Source organism: Canis aureus, chromosome 11 (genome assembly GCF_053574225.1).
Source record: "Canis aureus isolate CA01 chromosome 11, VMU_Caureus_v.1.0, whole genome shotgun sequence".
NCBI classification, from domain to species: Eukaryota; Metazoa; Chordata; class Mammalia; order Carnivora; family Canidae; genus Canis; species Canis aureus.
Genome location: NC_135621.1, coordinates 3,036,172 through 3,064,059, shown reverse-complemented (window position 1 = coordinate 3,064,059; position 27,888 = coordinate 3,036,172). Strand labels below are relative to the sequence as shown.

At 48.5% G+C, this 27,888-nt stretch overlaps 2 protein-coding genes and 2 non-coding genes across 8 annotated transcripts in view; all 4 read left to right on the top strand.

The window, feature by feature from the left end:
* The first annotated feature begins 1,385 nt into the window (after window positions 1-1,385).
* Window positions 1,386-7,729, top strand: ATP5F1B (ATP synthase F1 subunit beta). Its single transcript, XM_077913425.1, has 10 exons — window positions 1,386-1,546; window positions 2,002-2,184; window positions 2,422-2,596; window positions 3,629-3,750; window positions 4,000-4,184; window positions 4,697-4,855; window positions 4,965-5,087; window positions 5,752-5,964; window positions 6,501-6,702; window positions 7,477-7,729. Exons 1-10 carry the CDS (start codon window positions 1,423-1,425, stop codon window positions 7,572-7,574), a joined length of 1,584 nt encoding a protein of 527 aa, XP_077769551.1. The 5' UTR covers window positions 1,386-1,422; the 3' UTR covers window positions 7,575-7,729.
* Window positions 2,251-2,326, top strand: LOC144324475 (small nucleolar RNA SNORD59). The gene has a single exon (XR_013389975.1). It is a non-coding gene; the product is annotated as a small nucleolar RNA SNORD59 (small nucleolar RNA).
* LOC144324474 (small nucleolar RNA SNORD59) lies at window positions 3,835-3,905 on the top strand. The gene has a single exon (XR_013389974.1). It is a non-coding gene; the product is annotated as a small nucleolar RNA SNORD59 (small nucleolar RNA).
* A 1,609-nt stretch (window positions 7,730-9,338) lies between the features above and the next one.
* The window catches only part of BAZ2A (bromodomain adjacent to zinc finger domain 2A), a 35,138-nt gene continuing 16,588 nt past the window's right edge, over window positions 9,339-27,888 (top strand). The window contains exons 1-4 of one of the 5 annotated variants that reach the window (XM_077913421.1): window positions 9,339-9,530; window positions 14,175-14,259; window positions 25,006-25,143; window positions 26,713-27,306. In XM_077913421.1, coding sequence (XP_077769547.1) covers window positions 25,008-25,143; window positions 26,713-27,306 — 730 coding nt within the window. In that variant the 5' untranslated portion in view covers window positions 9,339-9,530; window positions 14,175-14,259; window positions 25,006-25,007. Of the gene's footprint in view, window positions 9,531-14,174; window positions 14,260-14,757; window positions 14,909-16,345; window positions 16,452-25,005; window positions 25,144-26,712; window positions 27,307-27,406; window positions 27,546-27,888 lie in introns of those variants that run through there. The other 4 variants (XM_077913422.1, XM_077913423.1, XM_077913420.1 and 1 more) reach the window with 4 other exon arrangements.

Below are 27,888 nucleotides of genomic sequence, written 5' to 3'. Positions count from 1 at the left end.
TACCTGCTCCATACATGTTGCTGTTTTCTTGGGTTCTTTCCCTCTTATTAGGCAAGATTACCATGAGGACCCCAAAATTAACATTCTCTTCCTGTTTTCTCCTTTAATTCTTTGATAGCTCTCTCTACATGCCAAACAGGAGACTTTCTCACAATCATGCAGAAAGATGAGAACGTATGGGAGCTGGTGGGACAAAGTCTGGGGAGCTAACACCACGATAAACTCTATATGGCCACACTTATTCTAATAGATAAAGGGTCTCTCCAACCTGCCAAAATCAATACTACAGAAAAGAATGCCCTGGGTTTTCTGATTTTCCTAACTCAAGGAACATTTCCACACACTTATCTCAGCCCTGTCTTCACTTCCATCCAAAGCCCTAAGAGCGGGCTCCTGCTAATCTTTTTACTACTATTTCTCTTTTTTCCTTATTTCCAACCTTCCTGACCTGCAGTTTTAAAAAAAGAACATAGTTTCACGCAAACATGTGCTTGGAATAGTCTACTTTACCCTGGAATTTCTACTTGGTTTCACAAGTATATTCATCTCCTCCACTTTAAGACAATTCCATTGCATCTCTAGGTGGCCCAAATTCATCCCTTCCTTCTTCCTGTACCCATTTTACCCTGCACTAGTCGTTTCTGCATCGTTTTCTGTTTAAAAGGTTGGTCCTGGGGCACCTGGGGCACTGGTGGCTCAGCCCATAGACCATCTGACTCCTGATCTCAGGGTGGTGAGTTCAAGCCCCACATAGGGTGTGGAGCCTATTTAAAAAATAAAAATAAAAGCAGGTCCTAAGTCTTAATTTTACCTTTATCTCTTCAATTTCTGGCACACACACACACATCTGTTAAATGACCGGGTTAGACTAGTTTCTTTCATTGTACAGTACTAAGTGTCCGGATTCCTGACCTCCTGAACTACTTGGAAGCTTCCAATTCCACTGCTGCAAAAGAAGAACCGTGCTTTGAGTCTAGAGAAGGCTCCTGAGTTCCCCAAGGTCACCGTCAGGGGTGCGTCCCGCCCCGCAGACCGTCGCCTAGCTCAAGGTCCCTGCTAACGTGAGAGCCCAAGGACAGCCAAAGACAGCCCGCGTGCTTCACCACAGGAACTCGGCCCCGGTCAGAACGTAGTTCCGCCAAGAACGCTCTCTAACTGGCATCTTTGTTATCCAATTATATCTCGAGGTTCCGAGGGTGGACCTAACCTGATATTGCCCAATGAAAACAAGGAATTCAGATTGGCACCGATTTTGACCAATGGTTGAAAACATCAGAGATTATTAACCTATAGGAGCAGCACTGAGAGTGATGTTCAGCAAATTCACCCAATGGCCGTACTTACTGCAGAGTGGGCCCCGCCCCAACGGGGGAGTCGGCTGCCCGCACCGCTGCGGCGCTCAGTCTCCACCCGGGCTCCGCCATGTTGGGCTTTGTGGGTCGAGTGGCTGCTACCTCGGCCTCCGGGGCCTTACGGGGACTCGGCCCCTCGCCGCTACCCCAAGTCAAGGTCTTGCTGCGGGCCAGCCCGGCAGCGCTCCAGTCCGGTGAGTGCCTTCCTCTGGGAGCCGGGTTCGCTTCTGCCGCCCCATGACCTTGAGCCGCAGGCCGCTTGTCACTCGGGCCTGAGGCATTTCTGGTGACCGAAGGACGTCCCGGCCGGCGCTCTGCCCTCTAACCGCGGGCGAACAAGAATAGGTCGCCTATGGGAGCCTTCTTCGATATAATTCGCCTCATTTTGGGAAAGGGCTCTCTGTGACGCGAAGTGCGGGCAGGTGCCTTGACTTTCCCTTGGACGGGGGCCCGGAGGCCGCGAATAATGGAGTTTTGTGCATGGGAAGATTGTGCAGGCGCCGTCTTGGTTCCTGCGCGGCCCTCCCTCCGGACTTGTCTTAATTGAAAGCAAGAGGAGGCCGGTCTTGGGCCGAATTTGCCAGTTCATGTGACCATTAACTGCCCTCACCCCAATTTCTTCCAACCTTTTTTTTTTTTTGTCTGTTAGCCAGAGACTATGCCACCCAAACATCTCCTTCGCCGAAGGCAGGCGCTGCCACCGGGCGCATCGTGGCGGTCATTGGTGCAGTGGTGGATGTCCAGTTTGATGAAGGACTACCACCCATCCTAAATGCCCTGGAAGTGCAAGGCAGGGAGACCAGGCTGGTTTTGGAGGTGGCCCAGCATTTGGGTAAGTAGAATTTCTTAGGAATTGTAAAGAACTTGTTGAGTCCCAAGTACCCCCCAAATCAGTCCTCCTTCAATGACGATTATATCAAAATGACTTTCGTTCTTCTGAGTTTGCTGAAGCTACATTTCAGGTACTGAGAAGGAGTCTTGGTTGCTTTAGGTCTTTCATGCCAGCTGAACATTAAATACCAAGCCTGCTTGTCCTTCTGTATAACCTTGCAATATCTTCAACTAACAGGTGAAAGCACAGTGAGGACTATTGCCATGGATGGCACGGAAGGCTTGGTTAGAGGCCAGAAAGTCCTGGATTCTGGTGCACCAATCAAAATTCCTGTTGGTCCTGAGACCTTGGGCAGAATCATGAACGTCATTGGAGAACCTATTGATGAGAGAGGTCCCATCAAAACCAAACAGTAAGTATCCCTCTTGCTGCATTTACATGCAAAGGAACTACTTTTTTTTTTTTTTTTTTTTAAGTAAGCTCTACACCAGAATTGGGGCTTGAATTCAGAAGTCACCTGCTCTACTGACTGAGCCACCCTGGCACCCCTCTGTAGTTTTGTATATGAAGGCAACACCTTGTAGTGTAGCAAAATGTTCCTGCAGAGACTGCTTAAAATGCTGATATATTGTTTGCTTGTTTTTAAAGATTATATTTATTCATGAGAAACACAGAGAGAGAGGCAGAGACCTAGGCAGAGGGAGAAGCAGACTCCTCACAGGGAGCCTGATGTGGGACTGGATCCCAGGGCCCCAGGATCACGCCCTGAGCCAAAGGCAGATGCTCAACCACTGAGCCACCCAGGCGTCCCTGATGTATTGTTATCAAAACCGTAGATATAGTTTCTTAAGAAAATTAAGGATGCAAAAGTTCTGATTGTAAAAAACAAAACAAAAAAACCCTGCTGCTTAGGACTCAAGTTGATTATGTGAGTTTTAATTCCAATGGCTGGGATGCCTGGATGGCTCAGCGGTTGAGCGGTTGAGTGTCTGCCTTCAGCCTGGGTAGTGATTCCTGGATCCTGGGATCGAGTCCTGCATCGGGCTCCCCACAGGGAACCTGCTTCTCCCTCTGCCTGTGTCTCCACCTCTCCATGTCTTTCCTGAATGAATAAATAAAATCTTTTAAAAAATCATAATAATACCAATGGCTGAGGTTGTGGGGTTTCCAGAATTGGTGGGTCTTTGTATTTCCTATTGACGCATGAAGAAGTGCTGTTAGGTTAGGGCTTAGCAAAAGGAAAATCTTTTTGACTGTTAAAGTTGTTAGAGATTGCGATTATGGTTTCCTGAGATAATGGAAATGGAATCCCCTTTATTGCAGAATGTTAGGCGAGGTGCCAGATGCCAGCTTGTGTGGAGTGTTGTATAAGAGATGAGAATTGAGAGAAAACTTTCAACAAGATGAATAAAAAGACACTGATCCTCTCTACCTACCTCTACAGATTTGCAGCTATTCATGCTGAAGCCCCTGAGTTTGTGGAAATGAGTGTTGAGCAGGAAATTCTGGTAACTGGTATCAAGGTTGTGGATCTGCTGGCTCCCTATGCCAAGGGTGGCAAAATTGGTAAGTTATTTATAGTACATATTTTCCAAACCTAATGTGGGAAGAAAAATCCTGCAGTGTAATAAGTAGGTACTAAGATCTATCCCTCACTGATGAGTAGCTTCTGACTTTCGTTCTTCTGAGTTTGCTGAAGCCAGATGCCATTCCTGAGAAGGGAAAAGATAGAAAACTAGTATAATTTTTTTTTCTAAGTTTGCTTATTTGGGAACACACAACGCTTAAATATTGCTTCTTTTCAACCTCTTCCAGGGCTGTTTGGTGGTGCTGGAGTTGGCAAGACAGTACTGATCATGGAGTTAATCAACAATGTCGCCAAAGCCCATGGTGGTTACTCTGTGTTTGCTGGTGTTGGTGAAAGGACCCGTGAAGGCAATGACTTATACCATGAAATGATTGAGTCTGGTGTTATCAACTTAAAAGATGCTACCTCCAAGGTAAGTAGTGACCTGGTTTATGTCCACGTGGTTGTAGTGCCAGGAAACCATTTTAGCTGACTGTGTTACTTGCTGAAGCCATGTGTTATGTTTTCATTTTAGTGTCCCAGGGGCTACAAAAATTTGTTTTTTTTCTGCAGCTTGTAATACACTAAAGTATATTTTCTTTCTTCATTGACATTACGTTTCCAAACTTCGTTTTTAGTAGATAGTCCCATCATTTGAAAGTTAATTTTGGGAGTTGGAGATACTTCTGTCTCCAATTAACCCTGTTTTGTGCCTTTCTTCGTTTTATTTCCTTTCTATTTCAGGAGTTTTGCCTTAATGCTGTAAGAAACTATCTTTGTGTTATTTTGAGCCGCATCTCTAAAAGGGAAAAGAAATTTGCAAACCAAAATCTTGACACTTTCTGAGAAGGAGGGTTTTTTGGTAGTTTCTCCGATTTGGAGACCTTGGGTATATGTCTTCCATATTCCCCTGCCAGGTTTTCTGATTGTGTATGATTACTCCAGGTAGCGCTGGTGTACGGTCAAATGAATGAACCGCCTGGCGCTCGCGCCCGGGTGGCTCTGACTGGACTGACTGTTGCCGAATACTTCAGAGACCAAGAGGGTCAAGATGTACTGCTCTTTATCGATAACATTTTCCGCTTCACCCAGGCTGGCTCTGAGGTAAGAAGCCTCGAAAGAACCTATTTCCTGGACTTCTCTATGGAATGGTGCAGATGAGGCTAAAGATGTAGACACCTAATACCTTTGTTCTTTTTCTTTTTTTTCTTAGGTGTCTGCTTTATTGGGCAGGATCCCTTCTGCTGTGGGCTATCAGCCTACCTTGGCCACTGATATGGGTACCATGCAGGAAAGAATCACCACCACCAAGAAGGGATCTATTACCTCTGTACAGGTAAGAACAATGAAATGGTTGAAGGTCTAATTTGTATAGAGGTATATACAGGAAAGTATACAACCTAGTTGCTTATGTCTCAAGGTTTTGACCAGGTTAATGAGCTCCCCAAAATAATGTATAAAATTCTATGTGTGCATATTAGAGACCCTAGAAGGTTAAGAAATGCTCATTTGAAGTAGTTGAAGACATACAGGTGAATGTGGATCACAAAGTAGTGGTTTCTAGAAAGCCTTAGGAGTTTGGAGCTGCATGGAAACCGCATTAATCATGTACTGCACCAAAGTGCCACACCACACATCTGCAGATATAGATGATGTGTGTATGTGTATATATACACACATAGCAAGATTACTTTGTCTAAACTGTTGTGACTTTCAGTGAACCTAGTGAACTGCTGTAGTCATGCAGGATTTTTTGTTTTTAACTGAAACTGTGGGTATCAATAAAATAGAGTTAAAATGGGGGATGAAAAACAAAAGGAATGACAATGAATTCTTTGAGCACAGCTTAGATATGCTCACTCAGCAGGTATTAGGGATGATAAGGCTATTTTTGAGGTTGAGTCTCGAATGCTAAAAGATGATGAGAGGTCAAAAAAGGGTGGCTTAAATCAAATTACTTGGTTTCCTGCTGCTCCTCATGGGGTCTTGACTCACTATAGGCTATCTATGTGCCTGCTGATGACTTGACTGACCCTGCCCCTGCAACTACTTTTGCCCATTTGGATGCTACCACTGTGCTGTCCCGTGCTATTGCTGAGTTGGGCATCTATCCAGCAGTAGATCCTCTGGATTCTACCTCTCGAATCATGGATCCCAACATTGTTGGAAATGAGCATTATGATGTTGCTCGTGGGGTACAAAAGATTCTGCAGGTGAGTAATGCAGGTGAGATCAGTGGCCATAAAGTCATACGGTGGGTTTTTGAGGACAATATTAATAGCAAATCTTTCCTGGTGACCTGTGTGATTTGCTTTGGAGCAAGGAAAGATGAAATTACCACTTTCTATTAGTGTGAAGGAGAACTCTTGGGTTTCCAGGTACTTAGGTTTGGAATCCGTTTTCTAATGGCACCAGACTAGAGGGGAGGATAAGACCTTGATCTTAGCTGAGGGCCTTCAGGATCCCAAGTATGTAACTTCACCACTACTAACTTGTTTACTTTGTGAGGTAAGGTGCTAAAATGCTTTGTACAAAGCGCTGGGTACAAGGTGGTATTAACCCTTAGGTTTCTGTCCAAATTTGAAAAAATGAATATTGGGGTGCTTGGCTGGTTCAGTCAGTAGAGCATCCAACTCTTGATATCTGGGTTGTGAGTTTAAGCCCCACTTTGGGCATGGAGCCTACTTAAATAAAAAAAGAAAAATATTTTGTGTAAGTATTTATTCAGGCCTTTCTTGTTTTCTCACAGGACTACAAATCTCTCCAGGACATCATTGCCATCCTGGGTATGGATGAACTTTCTGAGGAAGACAAGTTAACTGTGTCCCGTGCACGGAAAATACAGCGTTTCTTGTCTCAGCCATTCCAAGTAGCTGAGGTTTTCACAGGTCATATGGGGAAGCTGGTACCTCTGAAGGAGACCATCAAAGGATTCCAGCAGATTTTGGCAGGTGAGATTACGTGTATAAAGCTGAACATAAAATGGCAGAGAAGCTGAAATCTCTTGAATGCTCACTGTGCTATATTCCCATTCCAGCAATCATCAAGCAGTACATAAGTATATTGTGTCTAGTCACATAATTTTAAAAAATAAACTATTTCCTATCAGTGTTCTTTGGAAATACTCTATTTACTTCTGAGAGTGAACTTGTATTACTTGGTTGTTGTCATTTAACATTTACCGAGTGTTTTCAGACCTAGTTATTCTAAGTGAATTACAGGTCCTTATAAGGAAGGCGTGATTACCGTGTTTTTACAAATGAGGAATTTTTTTTTTTTAATTTTTATTTATTTATGATAGTCACAGAGAGAGAGAGGCAGAGACACAGGCAGAGGGAGAAGCAGGCTCCATGCACCGGGAGCCCAACGTGGGATTCGATCCCGGGTCTCCAGGATCGCGCCCTGGGCCAAAGGCAGGCGCCAAACCGCTGCGCTACCCAGGGATCCCACAAATGAGGAATCTTAACGCACAGAATATAAAATAACTGGTCCTGATATCCAGCTGAAGTAAAGAGTAAGAATTTGAATCCAGGTTATATGGCCAGGACCATTTGTTCTTAATCCATACTGTATTGTCTTACAAGTTATTTGTGACAGAAGTGTGTTAAAAGATTTCTTGGATGACACAAATTCATCACATTCTGACTGGTGGCCCCAAGTGGTGAAGTATGTATACACTGCAAAAAGTTGCCGCTTCTCACCAGTGGATTTTTTTTTCCATATAGGTGAATATGACCATCTTCCAGAACAGGCCTTCTATATGGTGGGACCCATTGAAGAAGCTGTGGCAAAAGCTGACAAGCTGGCTGAAGAGCATTCATGAGGAGGTCCTTTTGGCAAACTAAGCACTGATCATCCTCGGTGCTGTGCTTCTTGCCCTAATCTAAGAAAAATCTGTTTGCTCTGTAGGCCACATGAAAGCCTGTGTTCTGTCTGAAGAGTATTTAAAGTTTCCAATAAAATGTACATCCCTCAGAAGTGGTCTATTTCTCTTTGTCCTGACAACACCACCAACACTAAGTTTTAGAGTGGCCGTAAGAAATAGTACAAAGTACTGTCTTGATGGACAACTGCAGGTCTTATTAGGGGTTCCCTGCAGATGATGTGATCTCAATAGTAGGGCCTCCACTTTGGCCCTTTATTTGGCAAAGCAAATCAATTGTTTGCCTCGAATATACTTTATAGTTTATTCCTGCTTGATTAAAAAGCAACAGGGATATTTTTTAGAAGAGCATATGGAGAGGCGATGGGTCTACAGAATGCTATACTAAGAGCAGGGATCAATCAGTGAATTGAAGGAATCCAATTTTTTGTAAAGGATGCTTCTGAAGGATTAAAAACCTGCAAAACTCAAGTCAAGCCTGCTGCCTGCCGGCCGCCCCCCCCCCCCCCCCAGGTCTACCTAAGGTTGCTTTCTCCTTGCCCACCCTTTCACCTTTTTTCAGAAAGTTGTTGACTATTGCCTGATTTATATTTTGGGCAAGCCTAGAGTTGCGTGTGATCCCTTGAGGCAGTGCATGGTATAAAATAACCATGAGGCCTGTCCTGACTCCTGCTAAAATCCTTTAGGAAAGTTGGGGAGATTTAATCTGTTACAGGGCATGGCAATTTCCGGGTTTGTGGGGTTGGCCTTCTAAACTAAATAATGGAATTAGGTAATTTCCGCTTCATTTTAGCCACTAAAATGGCAGGTCAGGAGCACTCCAAAGTACACCTATTTCAGTGTGAACTAAGTGCCTAGTCCCAGCCCAGTGAGTGGTTTCCTGAACTAGGGCCCATCTCCTGCTGCCCTCTGGTGGTAGGCCGGGAGACTGCAAGAACTCTGATCTCACCATTTTGAAATCCATAAAGGCCATTTGCTGGGATGTGGTTCTTAGCTAACGATTGTTTACAAACCAGCTGGGGCTTTTGTCCTGAGGAGGAGCCTGCATCTATAGGCTCCACCCCTGAGGCTTTCAAGCTGGATCGAAGCAGGGCGGGGACAAACATCCCAATTCAGAGGCCCCCGAGGGCTGAAGGTTGGGGAGGGGCCTTGGGAGAGATGCCAGGGGTGGAGTAGGGGCCTGTAAGTTAACTCCCATCTGCCTATGACGTCCTTGGCACTAGTCTCTCCTGTGTCATGATCTGGACAGAAGGTGGAGCCCCTGAGCCGACTGTGCCAGGTCTTTGGCTCCCAGAAAAGCCTGGATTTGGGGAAATGCTGAGTTATGGAGGTGGGGGCACTTCCTCTAGATCCTGACTCCAGTGGGTAAGAAGCTGGTGCAGGAAGGCCCCAAGATATGGGGGCTTTGTTTTCCCATGTTACCCAGATGCAGACCTGGTAACTGATGCTTAAGGTCGTTTGTATCCCTCCATCCCCTCCCCCACACGTTTACGTGTCTCAGCATTCATCGAGAACCTTCTCCCTCTCACTAGCTGCAACTGTTTATTTCCTTCCCCCTTTACCACTCTTCCACCACGCCTCTGGAGTGTCAACACAGATCTAACCTTCCTCCATATTTCTCCTGGTTCTGCCCTGTCCTCGCCTCCTCCTCCCTCTCCACCCAGAGAAAGCCCCGCCCTTCCCTCCTCCCTCCCCACCCCAGTCTGTCACACAGGGACATCACCCTACAGCAGTTCAGGCTGTGGTTCGCAGGAAGCATACATTGGCTTTTTGATTCGTGCTACTTCCCAGCTCACAGTTTAGGAGGATCTAACACCAGCCTTCACGTGAAGGGGGAACCAAGGACAGTGAGAAGCTGGGTGGTCCCAGCTTTGGAGCCCTGCCAGCTGGACATGGGTAAGTATGAGGACCAGCCCCCGGGGAAGGCCTGAAGGATGCCTACCTCCCTCCCTGGCTGACTCAGCAGGGGTGGGGCCTAACCTTTGCTCTTTTGGGGGGTGAAGGAGGGGAAACCGGACTACAGGGGCGCAGGACTCAGGCAGTGAGTCTGCGGACCAAGGGATCAGGAGCACTGACAAGCTCGGGTTCACAGGAAGAGTCTGAGACTCTGCACCTTAAGTGGGGCTCTCCCCGACCTCCCCATACCCCCGACGCCCCAGCCCCCTGCTCCTCCCCATTTGAGCTGAGATTCAAGGAATACTTGACAATATGCACTGCTGGCCTCCCCCCAAAAAGTAAAGCCCACTTTTGGTAGCGTTGGATTTTTAAGGTGCCTCTCCTCCCCTCATTTTCTCCCAGGCCTTTTAAGTCCCGTCGTCTCTCCTCCCCCACCCCGACCCACCACCAGGTGGGGGCTGCACTGAGCAGCTGCTTCCTGTTACCCCAGAGGTTGCTGCAAGGGTGGTGGTGGTTGGGGGAAAACTGAAATAGAGCCGGTTCTCACGGTCCCACAGCGGTCCCACCAGGGCTGCCACTGGCGGCCCCCCAGCGCCAGCCCCAACACCCCGTGAGAGGCAGGCTTGAGGTTGAAGGGCCCAGGAGGTCCTGGCCCTCGTGGCTTCCTGAGTCCAGAGGCATGTAGGGTCGGGTCGCGCTGGGGAAGGAGGCCGGGCCCCCCCAGCTGAGGGCACGGGCCGCGGGGCCGTGAGCCGGGGCCCTGCTCACCTGGCAGGGCCCCGCTGCGCTCCCGGGCCGCGGCCGCCCCCCTCCCCCCGCCCCGCGTCCTTGCCCCGCCGCCGCCGCCCTCCCGGCCCTTTGTGAGGAGGTCGCGGCCGGAGCTCCCCCCGAGTCCTTCGGCTCGGACCCACCAGCCTCCCCACTTCACCGGAGAAGTTTGTCTCTTCTTCTGGGCTCTCTTCTCTTCCTCCATCTGGGATCCTTCCTGGTTCTCGCCCCTAGGAGACGCCACCCGCTTCCCCTCCCCCAGCGGATTCCTCGCGACCGCCCTGCCCGGCGCCGGGCGCCACCCCGGAGCTCCGGCCTCTTTAAGTGCCCCCCCGCCCCCGCACACACCGCCGGCGCCCCCCCGCCCGCACACACCGCCGGGGCCCCCACCACCTGCGCGCCGCCCCCGCGGCCCGGCCCTGCTGCAGGTGAGGCCCGGCTCGCGCCCGGCAGCGGCGTCCCCGGCGGGGCCCTCCTGCGGTCGCCCGGCCCGGGGATCCCCGCCGCCGAGCCTCGGCCCGACTCCCCTGCGGGAACTGTCCTTCCTCTCTGCCCCGCACTATCTGCCCGCGCGTTTCTCCCCGGTCCTCGGCGCCCGGAATCTGGGCTTCTCACGCCTTGGCCGACCTCTCCCGAGCACCCCTCCTATTCCAGCCCCGGGAGCGCCCCTCCCCCGCGCCTGCCTCGCCAGAAATCTCCCGCGGTCTGGGTTTCGCCTCCTCCCCCCTGGATCCGGAGCTTTCCCACGCCATCCTAACCTCCAATGGGAGGGGGAACAACCGCCACCCCAACTCCTCTCCCTTCCTCGTAGTAAGTGGGGGTTGGAGGTTTAGCATGGACATGGACTACCCAGTCCCTAGTGGGCCCTGCTCCGTGTCGACCTTCAAGTTCAACTGAGCCCCAACTAAAGCTCTTCTGTAGCTCTGACCCCACCCCGCCTCTCCCGGAGTTTGGGGGTCCAACCTCAGCACCCACCAGCCAGCCCAGGTGGGAAAGGCCCTCTTCCTGGACCTGGGGTGGGCTGGGCCAGCTTCGGAACACTTCTATTCCAGGAGCAGGGGATGGGGGGGAGGGAGGCACACCCAGAATCTTGTGATTCCGGGCTTAAGGGTCTGCAGGGACATAGTGGGTGAGGGCTGGATCTAAGCGCGTGAAGGTGCTGGGGGGTGGGGGTGAGGGAGAGGTGAGGGAATCTTAACCTTCTCGGCTCAGATGCAGAGGGAGTCCCATTCTAAGGAACAGGGCTTTCCCCCCCACTTCCCCTCACCCCCCCCCCCCCGCCTGCGACACTGCGGCGGAGAAGCTCATTGGGGAGTTTGAAACAGGTCTGTGGGTGAATCTGAGGGGGGCACATACCAACTTGGAGAGAGGAGGAGGGTTTATGGTCCTTTGGATGTGTTACAGGAGAATCTAGCCTCCTCCAAATAGAGAGGGGGAGGAGACTGTTTTGGACTAACCTGGAGAGGGAGGGGAGCAAATTGGAGTGGCTGCGGGGTTCAGGGCTGACTCCCGACCAGCGCGGGGAGGGGGGGCTTTAATAGTTACCTCCCCTCTATCGGGGAATACTCCCCTCCCTCCGAGTCCAGCCGGGCCCCCAAACTCTGCCCCTTCCCATCTGGGGCTTGCATCCTTCCCCCACTAGATCCACCACTCCAGAATGAGGGGACCAGGCATCTGGATTTGTTCCAGACTCGGAGTCCTGTTCCATGACCTGGAAGATAGCTGGGTGGAGGAGAAGGGTGGTGGGCAGCGCAGCCGAGGCGGGTGGAATTCCAGGAGTATCTGGAGGGGGAGAGGGAGGGACGGAGGGAGGGAGGTAAAGGGATGCAAACGAATCCTCTTCCTTCTCCCATTCTCTTTCTTCCCCCTCCCAGCCCCAGCCATCTGGCTCGGTGGAGCCAGGCACTGTGGCAACTGACCCCAGAGTCAGGGTGGTGCCGCAGGAACACAGGCAGGGCGAGAAAGGGGGAGCAGGTGCTAATTTCTCCCTTCTCATTTTCATTACCCGCCCACTGGCCTGGCTTGAGAGAGGTTCAGAGTATTCCCTAGATACCCTTCTCACAAGTTGCTGAAAAGGTGACCATTTGCCCCTTCCCCTTTCTAGTAGCTTCCTGAAGGGAGATAGGGTGGGTGATTGACCACATGTGATGAGACTGAGGAATGTTTGGGGACATATGGGGTCAGTCTGCCCTCTGTCGTCTGGATGGGGGGAGAAGCACAGCTGCTGCCTGGGGTGGCTTCTGACTAGAAGTAAATACCCAGCTGTTGGGCATATTGACACCTCACCCTCATCCGGGCTCAAAGAGCAAGGAAGGTCTCTGGTTAGATGGGATGAGCAGGGGGCTCTCAGGGAGGAAGGTAATTGAAGTCTTTCTGCACCAGATGGGAAGAACGGATCCTGCCCCACTTTCCTTTCTAATCCCAGGTGGCCCTCCTATCCAACACCCCTCTTCCCTACCGCTCCTGGCTGGGATAGTCCTAGAGGTTGCCCTGGAGACTAGGCCTGGGGCTCGGAAGGGGTGGGGGCAGCCAGTGGGGCACAGGAGTAACCGGCTCTTCCGGAGCGTAGTGGAGCCAGCGGGTGGGTGTGTGTGGGTGTGTGGTGGGGGAAGGGGCGTGGCCACGCCCGCGACTGGCGGGCTCCTCCCCTACCTCCCGCCTCTGACTGGCCAGCCCTACGACGGGGGCGGAGGTAGGAGGATTGTCCCTCGTCTGCCCTGGAAAAGGGAAGAGAGAGAGAAAAAAGATAGTGGCTCTCTTCCCTGGCCTTTTAGGAAGCCACTTCCAAGCCCTGAGCCCTCTTCATCTGCCTTTTTTAATTTTTTATTTTGGGGAAGGTGGGGCATTCCTTAGCAGAAGTTTGCCGGATCCCTGCTTTCTCCAGAAGAAGGGGCCCTTATCCTTTGATTTAACTCAGGTCAGCAGGCTGTTAGGGTCTTTTTTTTTTTTTTTTCTTTTTCCGATGGTGACCTATAAATCTGTTATTGAGTCAGGGAGGAGAGAAGAGTTTTGATTTGACCTGTCTATTCCTTCCCCCTAGTAATCTTCTCTCAGGAACGGGAGAGTAACCCTTCTAACCCTCTTAGCCTCTTCCCTCTGGCCCACACGCTTTAAGGCTTTACTGAAGCTCACTTCTTTATTAGCTTCTCTGAGCCATTTGTGGTAGGGAGTAGAGTCTGTTCCCAAAATTGAGGCAGAGACTACTCCTCTGTGAAGTTAGGAAATACAATCCAGACTGATGTATTTTTGGTCCTGCCTTGCCCTGTCCCCACCCAGTTTTCAGATTTTCTTCCTTCCCAGACCCCCAGAGGGAAAGGTATTTGTTGACTCTCCAACCTGCCAGAGTTTCATTATCCACACTCTGTTCCTCTTCCAGCATATTCAGCCTGAGTTTTGCAATTGTTTGTAGAACTACATTGCATTGAATAGGAATTATCTTGAAGTCTGCAGAGCCTGTTGAGTTACAAACCTGGTTTCTAGTCACATTTTATCCACAGTTTGACCTTGAACAAGCCTGTTAACCTCTCTGGGCCTTAATTTCTTCACCTGCCAAACAAGAGCAGGTTGAGCTAGAAATTCTAAAATCTAATATTATATGACACTCTTTTCCATCCTAGGGCCCCGCAATAGACATTATAGATGAGAGCCAAACTGTAGTCCTCTGCTAGTTTTTTTTTCTCTCCTGTTCTCAGGTTTCACACAGTCATATAGCCCTATCAAAAACAGTACTGGGGTTCTAGAGCAGCTGGACATTTGGGGCATCTTATTTGCTGTGCCAGTTTTCCGGCTAATCCCCCGCCGCTCCGGCCAGGTTTAGGCTAGACTCAGGTCTTCCTGGTCTGGTTCCAGAGCCGAGCTTCCTTTTCCTACGCACAGGAATCTTCCTGACTCCCAGAGCCCTGCAGATGTCACCGGGAAAGTGGTGATCCAGACAGGACCAGGCTGCCCCCACAGGACACAGGTGAGTGGGCGCAGACGCCGCAGCCTCTTGCCTTTCTACCCGCCCCTTTATCAGGACTGAACTTCCTCACTAACCTTTCTGCTCCTACACGTCCACTTTTCAACCAACCACCCAGCCTGGGAAATAAGTGCCCTTGAGATTATCCCCTCCGCCTCCACCCCACACCCCTGTTAGGGGAATGGCGCATGCCTTGGTCCTAAAATTTTGGTCTAGTCTTTCAGGTTAACCTCTGGACCCGTGGCACGCCTTTCAGCTTGCTCGGTGTGAAGCAGGACTACCGCCCACGAGGAGCCATTAGGCCGAGGGAGCCGCCGGGCCGGCTGGGGGAGCCGCCGCGGCACTAGGACCCAGATCCGGGTCGGGGAGCGGGGCCGGCGGCGCTAGGACCCGGTGGCGGAGGCCGCGGAGGGCGGCTCTCTCTCGGCCGCAGCTTCCCCGCCCCCTCCGGCTTCGGCTCACTCCTCCCCCGCCGGCCATGTTGGCTCCGCTCGGGCCCCGCGGTTGAGCCGCGTCCCCCTCCCCCCTCCCGGACCCCAGACCCCCTCCCCCGCGGTCCCCTCCCCTCCTGGCGCCCGGAGCGCGGCCATGTGAACCGCCCGTCCCCCGGGGAGAGACAAGCCCCGAGCCAGGCTGGACGCCGCCGCCTCAGGTCTGTTGGGTCGCTGGCCGGGGGCCTGAGGGGAGGGAGCCCCGCTTTCTTCCGAGGCTTCCCTCAGGGAACAGGCTGCGGGGCAGCCCGGAGCGTCGCCCCGGGCGAGGAGCTGACTCCGGCGTCTTTCCTGCTGGGACCCAGCCTGGGGCGGGGGGCTCGCTGCTCTGCGGGCCGGGAGGGGAAGGGGGCTGGCGGGTCGGCTGAAGGCCGGGCCGGGCTGGCGGGGGCGGGAGCGGCCGAGGAGGCTCGCGGCGGCGGCGGCGGCGGCGGCGGCTGCGAGGAGGCGGAGGAGCCGCCCGGCTGGTGGAGACGCCTCCTGTGGGGGACTCGGAAGGAATCCCCGGGAGGGGCTCCACCTCCTCGGGTGGGGTGGGGGCGGGGGCTGCCCGGTGCGGAGGGTGGGCGAGGGGGTTCCCTGGGCGGGTGGGACCCTCCGTCTGTGGGGACTGGGCCGTCCTGGCAGCGGCGAGAGGAAGGTAGAGGGGCTTCCGGGGGTCTCGGTGCCTCCCTCGGTGCGGGGTGCGCGCTCCCTCGAGCGTGGCGAGCAGGGGAGGGCCTGGCTGGAGCGCGGTGTGCTTGGCTCGGGCCGCCGAGCCCCGGGAGTCTCCCACTCGAGGGATGGGGGTTGATGGAGCTGACGCGGAGACGTCTGAGCCGGGCTTTTAGGGGCCGAAGGGAAGAATAAAGAGGGATCCCCTTCCGAGGGGATCCCTTACTAAGGGGATCCCCGTTTCCGTGGCAGAAAAAACGATCCTGTATCATCCCTTTCTTTCCTTATGTTCCCAGTTTTCCGAGGAAAGACTATGCCGTTAGCGGGCATCCTTTGTAGGATTTATTGGTGTGCGAGATTTGCATCCTACGGGGGGGCGGGGGGGGGGGAGCTTCCACCTCCATCTGTACACAAACAGCCCCTCCCCCAAGCCTCCCGCAGGAAGTGGCCGGGAAATGGCAGCTGTGCGTTTGCTGCTGCGTCTCTTGTTGTTTTGAAATGTCCATTTTAATCAGATTTGGTTTCATTTTCTGAGGCCTTCTGGGCAAGCTTGGATCCTGCCAACCATGCGGTCTTAGGAGTCCTTTCGTTCGACTTTTTTCTTTCTTTTCTTTCTTTTTTTTTTTTTTTTTTTTTGGTAAACTTCATTTGTCAACTGGAAGTGTAGTCACTGCAGTTGACTCACTGAATCCCGATCTGCCTCCCCCCTCCTCCCACACTCCCGAGCATCTCTGCTTCCATGTCTGGATTTTTTTTTTTTTTTTCCTTGAGCTAGAGGTCATAGAGTAGCAAACTCAGTCATCCACTGCACTTTGAATACTAGTGATGAAAATTCTCGCAGCGTTAGAGAGCTGCCAGGAAGACCTGGGATCTTTCTGTGGCATGAGAGTGACTTTTTAGGGTCCTACTTAATGTATTCTTAAGTATAACTTTCTGTATTGCAGAGCACCTCATCAGATGAACTTGTGAGATGAAGAGTAGATTCTGAGAAGTGGAAGAAGAGGGAATGGAATTTATATGTTGGAGTAGGGACTGATTTGCAGGGTGAAGGTGATGGGCTTATTCCTTACTGGTGATTCTAGCCTAAGAGTAGTTAGTCCCCATGGGAAGCGTATTAATTGATGTAGGGTGCTGGGTGGTTTACTTTCTGCAGAACCAACTAGTAAGGAAGGTTAGCTGTCATGTGACTCGCTCTTCAATCCATAAAAGACATCTTCTCTCTTGTTACCTGTTGGAGAGTGGTGAGCTTTTTTCCCTCTGTTCTGCACAAAGTCATGTGTCCACATTTTCTTTCTCCTACCTGATAACTGCAGAGGATTTCTACTCTAGCATATATTGGTGCACTGTGTGTACTATGTCCCCAGGCACTTTGGTTAGAGAGTAGTTGGCAACAGGATTTTGTATTTTGAGAGATGACATACTCAGATCATTGGACTATCCTAAAAACTGCTTAAGGCTGGCATAAACATTAATCTTTTCAGTATTTTCCAGTCATAACCCTCCCACCTGAATTGCAGATTCCTAGATTAGAGGTCCAGGTGGGAATAGATGGATGTATGACGTGATAGCAGCAGCATCACTGTTAAGATAGCATCATTGCTTTTTTCACTGAAGCTGTTGAGGTTGATATGGAAAAAATAAAAACAAGTTCAGTATTATTGTCCTTTTCCTTGTCCCTCTTCATGACTGGTTGGTTTTTTTTTTGGGGGGGCGGTTATTTTATTTTTAAAGATTTTATTTATTCATGAGAGACACAGAGAAGCTGGTTGGTTCTTTTGAGGTGTTTTCTGACAGGGTTGATTTGACACACTGATTGTAAGTTTCCCTTTCTTCAGCCTTTGTTTACCTAAGTTGAGACCTGACAGAATAGTAAATTGATTTTCCCCGTTGGGGGTTAAAAAAAGTGAAGGAGGGAAAAAGACCACTCTTCTTTGGACTCCGTAAAGGAATAGAAGTTGGTTTTGAGAAAGTAGATATAGATTCATTTGATACATGATTAATTGGAATGGTGAATGAAGCAAACTTTTCCACGTCCTTGTAAAATGGATGCATTTTTCCATCAGAGCAGTGGATTTCTTAATATTGAGTGTTTTGTTGGTTTCTTGTTTTTGTTTTCTTCATAAAGGAGAAAATTTTGAGGTACTACGTGGGCTGACCTCCAGAGCTAGTCAGAAATCTAGACTTCCTTGAGAGGCTCATCTTGCAGTCTTGTGGTTCTGGAATCAGGTGTTGCCAAGAGAAGCAAAGCTTGTTAGGATAACTGTGTCTTGCTGCCATTGACCTTTCTTATTACCTCTGAAGAGGTTTGCTATGTTATATTCTTTTTTTTTTTTAATTTTTATTTATTTATGATAGTCATACAGAGAGAGAGAGGCAGAGACATAGGCAGAGGGAGAAGCAGGCTCCATGCACCGGGAGCCCGACGTGGGATTTGATCCCGGGTCTCCAGGATCGCGCCCTGGGCCAAAGGCAGGCGCCAAACCGCTGCGCCACCCAGGGATCCCATATTCTTTTATTGTTAAAATAGTGTAGAAGTTAGTCCAATAGTTGGTGTGATGTTTGACCTTGTATCTGATGTGTACAGTGAGGCAATAATGCCAAAGTTTTTATGTCTTGGGACATAGAGTGAAGTATAAAACTTGGAAGGTATTTCCTGGGGCAGATAATCTTCCAAATTTGTTTCTTGAGATATGGATGTCTTCATATACCCCATAGCCCAAGATTAATACTTTATCAGCATTATTGCACATGGGTCAAAGGACTTATTAATCCTACACCCAACATGGGGCTCGAACTCAGGACCTGGAGATCAAGAGTTGCATGCTCTACTGACTGAGTGAGCCAGGGCCTCCAGAAGGACTTTTTAAAATTTTTTTTCCAACCAGCTTGTCAGTCTGCCTCATTCATTTTGAAATTTATGAAATTCTGCAAAACAGAAAACCTGTATTTGAAGAGCTCTGGAGATAGTTCTTAGATTGGGTCACTAGCAGTAAAAGTAGCATTGTGTTACTATGTTGCTTAGTGTTTTGTCCTAATTAAAGAGAATAATAGGGCATTTTTACCAATTAAAAAGATAATCTTAGCAAAAATTCATCGAAACTAACATATGGGGGTTTTTCAGGGAGAAGTAGTCTCACTACTTTTGGTCTCCTTGGGTTGGACTCTTCATGACCTGTCTCACTAAACAGGATCTTAACCTACCTGCTCATCTCATGGTTTTTTTTTACGGGGGGGATGTCTTCTTGAAGGCAAGGATCGAGTTCTTAACTGTTAGAACTGAAATTCTGAGAAACAATTAGGGCTGAACGAAGGAAATAACCTTGTTACAACCTTTGGAATATGACTTTTACTGTCCTGTAATTTCAGAGGCATCTCCATTCCTCTGGCAGTGAAGTGACCAGAGAGAACTGTGGCAGAAAATCTCATTTAGATCATTATATGATTTCTTTATTCAGTCAACAAATAGTTTAAAACCTACTGTGTACCTTGAGTGTGTACTTTGAGTGTTCAGTTAAATCAACCGAGAACATTTCACTAATTTAGAGCTCAAATTTATTGCCCCTTACTTTCTCAGTACTTCCCTGTTTCTAGGCCTTATTTTCCGTAGGGGACAGCTGTCTAAAATACATTAAGATTTGGGACCTCTCTTCTCTCTAGGAATTGTTACCTCTGAAGAATGAAGCTAAATTTTTGGGTTCTCTGAGCAAAAACCACAGCCTTTATTGAATGAGTAAGCCGGTAGTGGCAGAAAAGATAGATTTATTCATTTGTCCAATCTGTGGCTTCAGCAATATTTCCTTTGGTTCTTTTAAGTACTTAGCACTAAATTAGGTGCTGGACATATAATGGTACAACATATTATCTGATTGATGCTGTAGAACCTATATGGTTTGGAAGAAATAAGGACAAAGAACAATCCTCTTTGTGTTCTGAGCAGCCTAGACATGGCAGTTGTCTTTGAGTGGCGTTTTGTTTTTGGTTTTTTAAGATTTTATTTATTTATTAGAGACAGAGGACAGAGACACAGAAAGAGAGACAAGCAGAGGGAGAAGCAGGCTCCGTGCAGGGAGCCCGACATGGGACTTGATTCTGGGTCTCCGGGATCACGCCCTGGGCTGAAGGCAGTGCTAAACCACTAAGCCACCGGGGCTGCCCCCCCCCCCCCGCCCTTTTTTAAGCTTTTATTTATTAGAGACAGAGAAAGACAGGCAGAGGGAGAAGCAAGCTCTATGCAGGGAGCGCGATGTGGGACTCGATCCCGGGTCTCCAGGATCATGCCTTGGGCTGAGTGGCTCCCCTTAATATATGTAGTCTTCTTTCATCATTCTCCTGCCTCATTGCCCTGACTATGAAAGGCAGTTAAAGAAAGCACATTTTGAGAAAAAGCCTCAGTCCATACGTGCTGTAGTGGTCTGAGTCAGAGTTCCAAGTGCAGATTGTTACCAGGGCTGTTGGAATGGGCTATCCTTTACGAGAGAAGGTATGGGTTGGCATTTTGAACTCTGTATGGGTGGAGGAAGACACCTTAGCCAGAAAGGGGGTTTTAATAAAAGTCAGTACATCTTTGTAATTCTCTCAGGGTATGGAATAGGAATTGCAGAATGGGGCAGCTTTTGTATTATAGCAAGACGTTTCAACTTTGGTACAAATGATATTTTGAGCCAGATGATTGTTAGTTGTGGTGGGCTGTCTTGTATATTACAGGATCATTAGAAGTATCTCTAGCTTCTACTTACTAGATGCCAGTAGAATATACTTTTCAACATTACTAAATAGCCCCAGAGGCAAAATCACTCCTGGTTAGGAATCACTGTATTAGATTATGGTTTGTGAATCCAAATATGAGTAGACTTGAGAAATATCCTTTATAGCATTCACAGTTATGAAGGTAAGACATAGTGGTATGATTTATTTACTATACAGTAAAATTTGGATTTCCTGTTTAATAAAGATAAACACTTGAAAGCTTTCCCCACCCCTTCCTGCCCCGCCCCCCAATTTAGGAACCTCTCTATTTGTAGAACTGTGGTATTACTATATGGGAAGAATGAACCAAAGAACTGCAGGTACTGCCAAAGTGTCTGGCTGGATGGTTAATGTGTCTTGTCTTTCTGGGGGTAGCCTCAGAAGTCTGTTAGGATTGGCCAGGGCACCTGCAACAGTGTCGAAATCTGTAATATTTATTTCAACACATTGTGCATTGTCAGCCTTTTTGTGTTAAAACCATGTCACAGGTCCACAGAATAAGTAGCTCTTCAGTTGAGACTGAGAAAAACAGCCTTATTTGGCCATGTGGCAAGGGCTTTACTGCTTCAAGCTCAAGGAGCAATGTCCCTTAATTCTTACAGATGAAGCATAGAGTCTCTTAAGAGATCCATTTACACACTACCAGGACTGGGCTGAGTACTGGCCTGATTATACTTCCTGGTCATGAGAGCTGTCTGCTATTCTGGGGGTTGGGCACTGACTGATTCTTTTTTCATTTGCCCAAAATCCTATTAGTTCAAAGGGAGATATGCTCCTTTGCTTTACCTATTCTCCTTTAGGAGGGAGGGCATAGATGGGAAGTCATAATTTACCTTCAGGATTATTGTGACAAGCATCTTGGGTAGGAAGGTTAAAATGAAATAATCCTAGGTTTATTGCTTACAAGAGCTGTCTACATTTTTGCATTCCCGTGGTGTGATCCCATAGTTAAGGGTCATCTGAAATCAAGAGTCAATGTGTAAGGAAGTCTGACTGGGAGGATTACCCCTAGTTTTGTAGTACTGGTAAAAAAAAAAAAAAAAATTTATTTGAGAGAGAATGAGCAAGAGTGAGTGGGACCAAGGATGTGGTGGGGAGGGGCAGAGGGAGAGAGTCTCAAGCAGATTGCTCTGAGCACAATGTGGAGCTCAATCCCACGACCCTGAGGTCATGACTTGAGCCAAAATCAGGAGTCAGACACTTAACTGACTGAGCCACCCAGGTGCCTCTGGTTATGTTTTTAAATTGTATTTTTATTTTGATCTTTTGGGTCTTGTTATCTTTTTATCCTCACAAGCCATGGAGGTGGGTACTACAATTTTTAGTAATGATGAAACTGAGGTTCAGCAACATTAAGTAACTTGTCCAGGGTCACACAGCTAATGGTAGTATAGCTGGGATTTGAACGTAGAGCCCATAATGTTGTGCTATTTTCACTGCACGGCACAAAGGGTATTTTATATTTTTAGGAAGCTTCTTGTAAATGAAGTGATTGTGGTCCTGATGACCCTTCAGCAGAGGCTAGTGGGGAAACAGACCTCAGGCACTAGATAACTTCCCATTCCTTTTACTTATCTGATTTCTGTGAGCCATCCATTTATTCCTATTAGTATGTAATTTATGAGACCTGAAACGCTGTGTTTTCCCAGAGTAGCAGAGAGGAGAAAGAAGGTCACTAGTTTCCTTGCAGATTCAAATAGAAAATGGAGAAATGAACTGTGGCCTATCATTGAGTGGAAGGATATAGTTTGGTGCACATGGGAGAAAAGGTGTCTGTCACACACATACCACGGGAGGTGTGGCTGTGCATAAAACTGGGGGAGGGAAGAGGTGGGGATCAGATGAGATTGGCTCTCCAGGAATAGCGTTTCTAGTACTTCCGAAATGAATTACTGCATGTCCTCTTTGCTCTGTGATGTAAGCTTTGGAAGGAACCTAACCTAGAGGATTAGGGAATGAACTTTCCTCCTTGATGTCTTTCATTTCAGAAGCTTATCGTTCCATAAGGCTTATTTTTCAGACCCTTTATTACTGAGGAGTGGCCCTTGTAGGAAAATCCTCGGAGATCCTGAGGTCTTTCTCTGTAGAAACCCAGTTTCTTTGATGCACAGCAGGTTTAGTTCTGCTTATTTTAGAGTGACTATGGGAAATCAATCTATGCTAAAAAGATTTCCCCCTTTTGTCAATAAAATATGACTTGCTTAAAAAAAATTTTTTGTTTTTTAAATTTCAGTTAAGGGATACCTGGGTGGCTCAGTGGTTGGGTGTCTGCCTTTGGCTCAGGGCGTGATCCTAGAGTCCCAGGATGGAGTCCCACATCGGGCTCCCTGCAGGGAGCCTGCTCCTCCCTCTGCCTGTGTCTCTGTCTCTCTCGTGAATAAATAAAATCTTAAAAATTTTTTTTCAGTTAAAATTAATAAAGGTAGAGACAATTAGGGTATTTAGCTAGAAAATCTGATAACTGTCATGTCATAAATAGTTTATATTTCATGTTCAGAACACCTAATTGTGTCTAATTTGCATTATCTAGCATATTTAGGAACATGATTCTGAAAATCTTTCGGCAATAGTCATATATGTTCTTAATTTATTCATTCTTTAAACAGCTTTACTTCTGATTCTTTTTAAAAAGAGGTTGTTTGGGATCCCTGGGTGGCGCAGCGGTTTGGAGCCTGCCTTTGGCCCAGGGCGCGATCCTGGAGACCCGGGATCGAATCCCACGTCGGGCTCCCGGTGCATGGAGCCTGCTTCTCCCTCTGCCTGTGTCTCTGCCTCTCTCTGTGTGTGACTATCATAAATAAATAAATAAAATTTAAAAAAAAAAAAAGGTCGTTCGGGATCCCTGGGTGGTGCAGCGGTTTAGCGCGTGCCTTTGGCCCAGGGCGCGATCCTGGAGACCCGGGATCGAATCCCACGTCGTGCTCCCGGTGCATGGAGCCTGCTTCTCCCTCTGCCTCTCTCTCGCTCTCTGTGATATGACTATCATAAGTAAATAAAAAATTAAAAAAAAAAAGAGGTTGTTTAAAACATCATCTAGGTCTTTATTGCCTTATCTTGGAAGCTTGATAAATCTACCTGAATTCTTCTGTCCTTTTTAAAAACATGGTAACATAAGGGGTTGCTTTTTCTATATTGAGATAGATCGTGTTTCTTACATATCAAATTAGTATGTACTAGTATGTCATAGTATCTGATAAGTCAGACTTTACCAGTAACTCTGGCTTCTGCTTCCTGTCTTTCTTCCCTCTTATCTTTGCTCTGTCAAGGTTAAATATATTCTTTTTTTTTTTAAGATGTTATTTATTTATGATAGAGAGAGAGAGGCAGAGACATAGGCAGAGGGAGAAGCAGGCTCCATGCAGGGAGCCTGACGGGGGATTCGATCCCCGGTCTCCGGGATCACGCCCTGGGCCAAAAGCAGGCGGTAAAACCGCTGTGCCACCCAGGGATCCCAAGGTTAAATATATTCTTTTTTTTTTTTTAAATATTTTTTTTCAATTTTTATTTATTTATGATAGTCACAGAGAGAGAGAGAGAGAGAGAGAGGCAGAGACACAGGCCGAGGGAGAAGCAGGCTCCATGCACCGGGAGCCCGATGTGGGATTCGATCCCGGGTCTCCAGGATCGCGCCCTGGGCCAAAGGCAGGCGCCAAACCGCTGCGCCACCCAGGGATCCCAAGGTTAAATATATTCTGACCAAAAGCTTCACTTATCATTCCTTCTCATTTCGCCCTGTCATGTTCAGAACAGTGCAAAAAGCTTTTTAACCATACTATCCCTCCAAGGAACCACTACCCTTTACAAATGTAAGATATCCAACTATTCTCCCATGACCCTTTACATTTAAGCTACAGAACCAAAACATTAGGAAGTAACCATAATAGGTATAACAGAATAATATTCCTTGGTGTTCCACTGTTTGTTTTTTAAATATTTTTCTTTATTTATTCATGAGAGATGCAGAGAGAGAGAGGCGGAGACACAGGTAGAGGGAGAAACAGGCTCCACGCAGGGAGCAGGGAGCCTGATGTGGGACTTGGTCCTGGGATTCCAGGACCACGCCCTGGGCCGAAGGCAGGCGGTAAACTGCTGAGCCACCCAGGGATCCCTTGGTTCCACGGTTTTTTAATCAGTTTTCCACCTCTGACGTTTTTCTGAGTTGTGTTCTTAGAAAACCATGAAAAAGAGTAGAAGTGTTGGATGATTTGAGTTTTGCTATTATGGTCTACTTCCCTAAAACATGTTTTCAAATCCCTTCACTAAGGTAACTACTATCTTCTTCAGATGCCTAGGGCTATGGATAGGATAACATGGAAATAATTTAACTCAAGTATAATAATAAACAATGTAGCATATGTGTCAGATATGCTTTTTCTGCTAACACCCCTATCTCCATGGCTTCCTATCAAAAAGATGGCATTGAGAACCTTCTGTGGCCCCTGGGAATGGGACTCTGGCCTTACCTTGAGGGGAAGGAAAACAAAAGGATGGAAAAGGTTAAATATAACATAATAGAGGTTTAATAATATCTAACTTAGGAGGATAACCTGGACCAGAAGTTAAGATTGATTAAGGGGTTTACAGGGGAAGATTATTCGAGGCTTATAGCTTATTTTTTTCTCACTATTTATCTCTACAAGGGTGGCTTTATAGCACTATTTCTGTAGGGTCATTGCCCAGGTTAGGGGTATAGTTCCTCCTCTTTTTCAACCTGTACCCCCTGAAATAACCCCTAGTACATAGGTAGAAGAAGGGTAAGTAGATGGAGGGGAGGGGGCATTCCCTCTAGAAGATTCCAGGTGATATAACCTTGTTTAACCGCCAGTATTTTTTCCCCCCTCTCTCTTCCCTCCTACAGAAATGGAGGCAAACGACCATTTTAACTTTACTGGCCTTCCCCCTGCACCTGCTGCCTCAGGACTGAAACCCTCTCCCTCCTCAGGGGAGGGCCTCTACACTAACGGGTCTCCCATGAACTTCCCCCAGCAAGGGAAAAGTGAGTGTGAGGGCCACATGGCCTGGGGAGGGAGTGGGCATAATTCCTATAGAGCAGGTTGATGGGACAAGATTTGGCTCCCCTCTGGGCTAGCTACCTCACTACAGCTCTTTTTTCTTGCCAGGTGGGGAGGGAGGAAGTAAATCCTCAGAACTTCAGCTGCTGGAGAGAAATCAAGTTTCTAAGAACAAGTTCTAGGGGTTTTTGGAAGCAGCATTCTTAGTCTTGACTTAAGGTTGGGAGGGGTTAGAAAAACATACTGGCTTTTTCATCTTGGCCTGCTCTTCTGTCAGCCCTGTTCCCTGGCTACTGCCAGAGTGGTGAGATGGCTACTGCTTCTGATAACACTTCTGGACCCATGGGAGAGATAAAGGTCCAGCCCCTGAGAAGCTGTTTTTAAAGGTGAAGCCAGCCCTAGGATTGGGGGTGGAGAGTTTGGGTGAAGGTAGGGATGTGTTTGCCTTTTAGTTTGTGTAGTAGAAGAGAGGGCAGATGCTTGGAGTGTCTGTGCCACCCCTGTCCTTGAGAGTAGAAGGTAGGGACAGAGAGAGTTTTAATGCTTACTTAGTTCCCCAAAGGGAAACATCTATTATAATTCCAGATGGAAGTGTTGCTGCCAAGATCAGGTCTTTCCCTGGATTTGGCTTATCAGTTGCTCTGTACATAGCTCTGCCAAGTACTTCTCTAATCTTGCCTGGATTTCAGGTACTTTATACTTGGAAGCAGAGAGAAGCCCAAATGCTTCCCTCCTTCCTTACAGCAGAAAAATACTGCCATAGCCTTATACCTAACTATTTCTCCCTTCTGTCCTCCACACGGGGGTTGCAGATAGATAGACGAAGCTCCTTTATTTCACTGGAGGACCCCCTCCCCCAAGTGTCTTTAGTATCTTGGTTCATTTTATTTGAATTGTCCTCCAGTCCAGAGGTGTTGAGAACTGAAGTCTGTAGCACTGGTCACGCAGTGATTTCCCCCCTGCAATATTACCCTCCAGTTCCTATGGGGGGGCCAAGCCCAGCCTTCTGAGTTGGGATCTTGCTGCTGTGGTGACTGCAGATTCTATTCTTAGCCCAGCACAAAGTGCTGGATCTGCATGTGCCAGTGAGGTGGAGGCTGTCCCTTCTGGTGCCACTGCAGGGCCAAACGGGCTCTGGGGTAAGGGGGGGGGGCGCTGGAGAATTCAGTCATGCCACTCCAAGGCAAGAATTCCTCTAGGGAATGAGGGTGGAGAAGAATGTAAGTCACTGTAGGGAGTCTGCAAGCAGCTTCATTTAAAAAAATAAAAAACCCTGAGCATCAGCAGCAGTCAGCTCTCTGCTGGTCGCTCCTGTGCTAGGCCAGTAGAGCTCCCCAGCTCCCTACTCAGCAGCCTCAGAAGCAGTTGCTAAGCTTACATCCAGGAGCATCTGGGTTCGGTGTTCCCTGGAGACCGAAAAGCTATAAATATAGCAGAGGGGGAATCCCCCTCCCCTTCACCTTCCCTTTTTCTAGTCAGCGCTGTTCTTTTGGTAGAGGCGCTAGATCTTGCACATGGATCTGTAACTGACCCTTCTCCTCTTTCTCTGCCAGGTTTGAATGGGGATGTGAATGTTAATGGCTTATCTACTGTATCTCACACTACTACTTCAGGGATTTTGAACTCTGCTCCCCACTCCTCCAGCACCTCGCACCTCCATCACCCCAGCGTGGCCTACGACTGTCTCTGGAACTACTCACAGTACCCATCTGCCAATCCTGGCAGCAACCTCAAGGACCCACCCCTTCTCTCCCAGTTCTCGGGGGGACAATACCCACTCAACGGCATCCTTGGGGGCAGCCGGCAGCCTTCATCCCCAAGTCACAACACTAACCTTCGGGCTGGGAGCCAAGAGTTCTGGGCCAACGGTACCCAGAGTCCCATGGGGCTTAACTTCGACTCACAGGAACTGTATGATTCCTTTCCTGACCAGAATTTTGAGGTGATGCCCAATGGACCCCCTAGTTTTTTCACCTCCCCACAGACTTCTCCTATGTTGGGATCCAGCATCCAGACCTTTGCACCCTCCCAGGAGGTAGGCAGTGGTATCCATCCTGATGAGGCAGCAGAAAAGGAGCTGACTTCAGTTGTGGCAGAGAATGGCACTGGCTTGGTAGGCAGCCTGGAGCTGGAAGAAGAGCAGCCAGGTATAACTGGGTCTGTGAGCTGGGCTGGGAGAGGAGAAACGGGGCTGGGGGGGGGGGGGGCAGTGGCTTTTTGAGGTGAGGAAAACTTGTCTTTCCAGCTCTCTGCAGTGGAGGCTGATTTGCATGTTGGTGATTAGCAGAGCCAAGTGGCTGGTGTTTTTGTGGCAGCAGCACCAGCTCGCGAGTGGGAGTGCAAATTATTTCAAGCTCATGCAGAGCTGCTGGCCTGGAGAGGGCAGGTGGGCGAGCCCGAAACAGCCCCAACAGACACGCTGCATCAAGAAGGGCTTCTTCCAAAATACAGGAAGGGGTTGGGGCATTAGTGGAGGGCATTGAAGCCAATTTGACTTGACTATGGCAAGGCCAGACTGGGCTGCTTGAAGTGGGCTGAGCCCTAATAGTGATTGGCACCCAAAGGTGGGAATGATGCAGGCAGAGCATACCGTTGCTTGTCTACTCCATTTGTTGTTGTTGTTGTTGTTGTTGTTGTTGTTAGCATTGGTACATGTGATAGTCCCTCTCTTTTTCCTCAAAATAGATAAATGCTTATTTTAGCATTGATTCCAAATACAAGAGTGACCA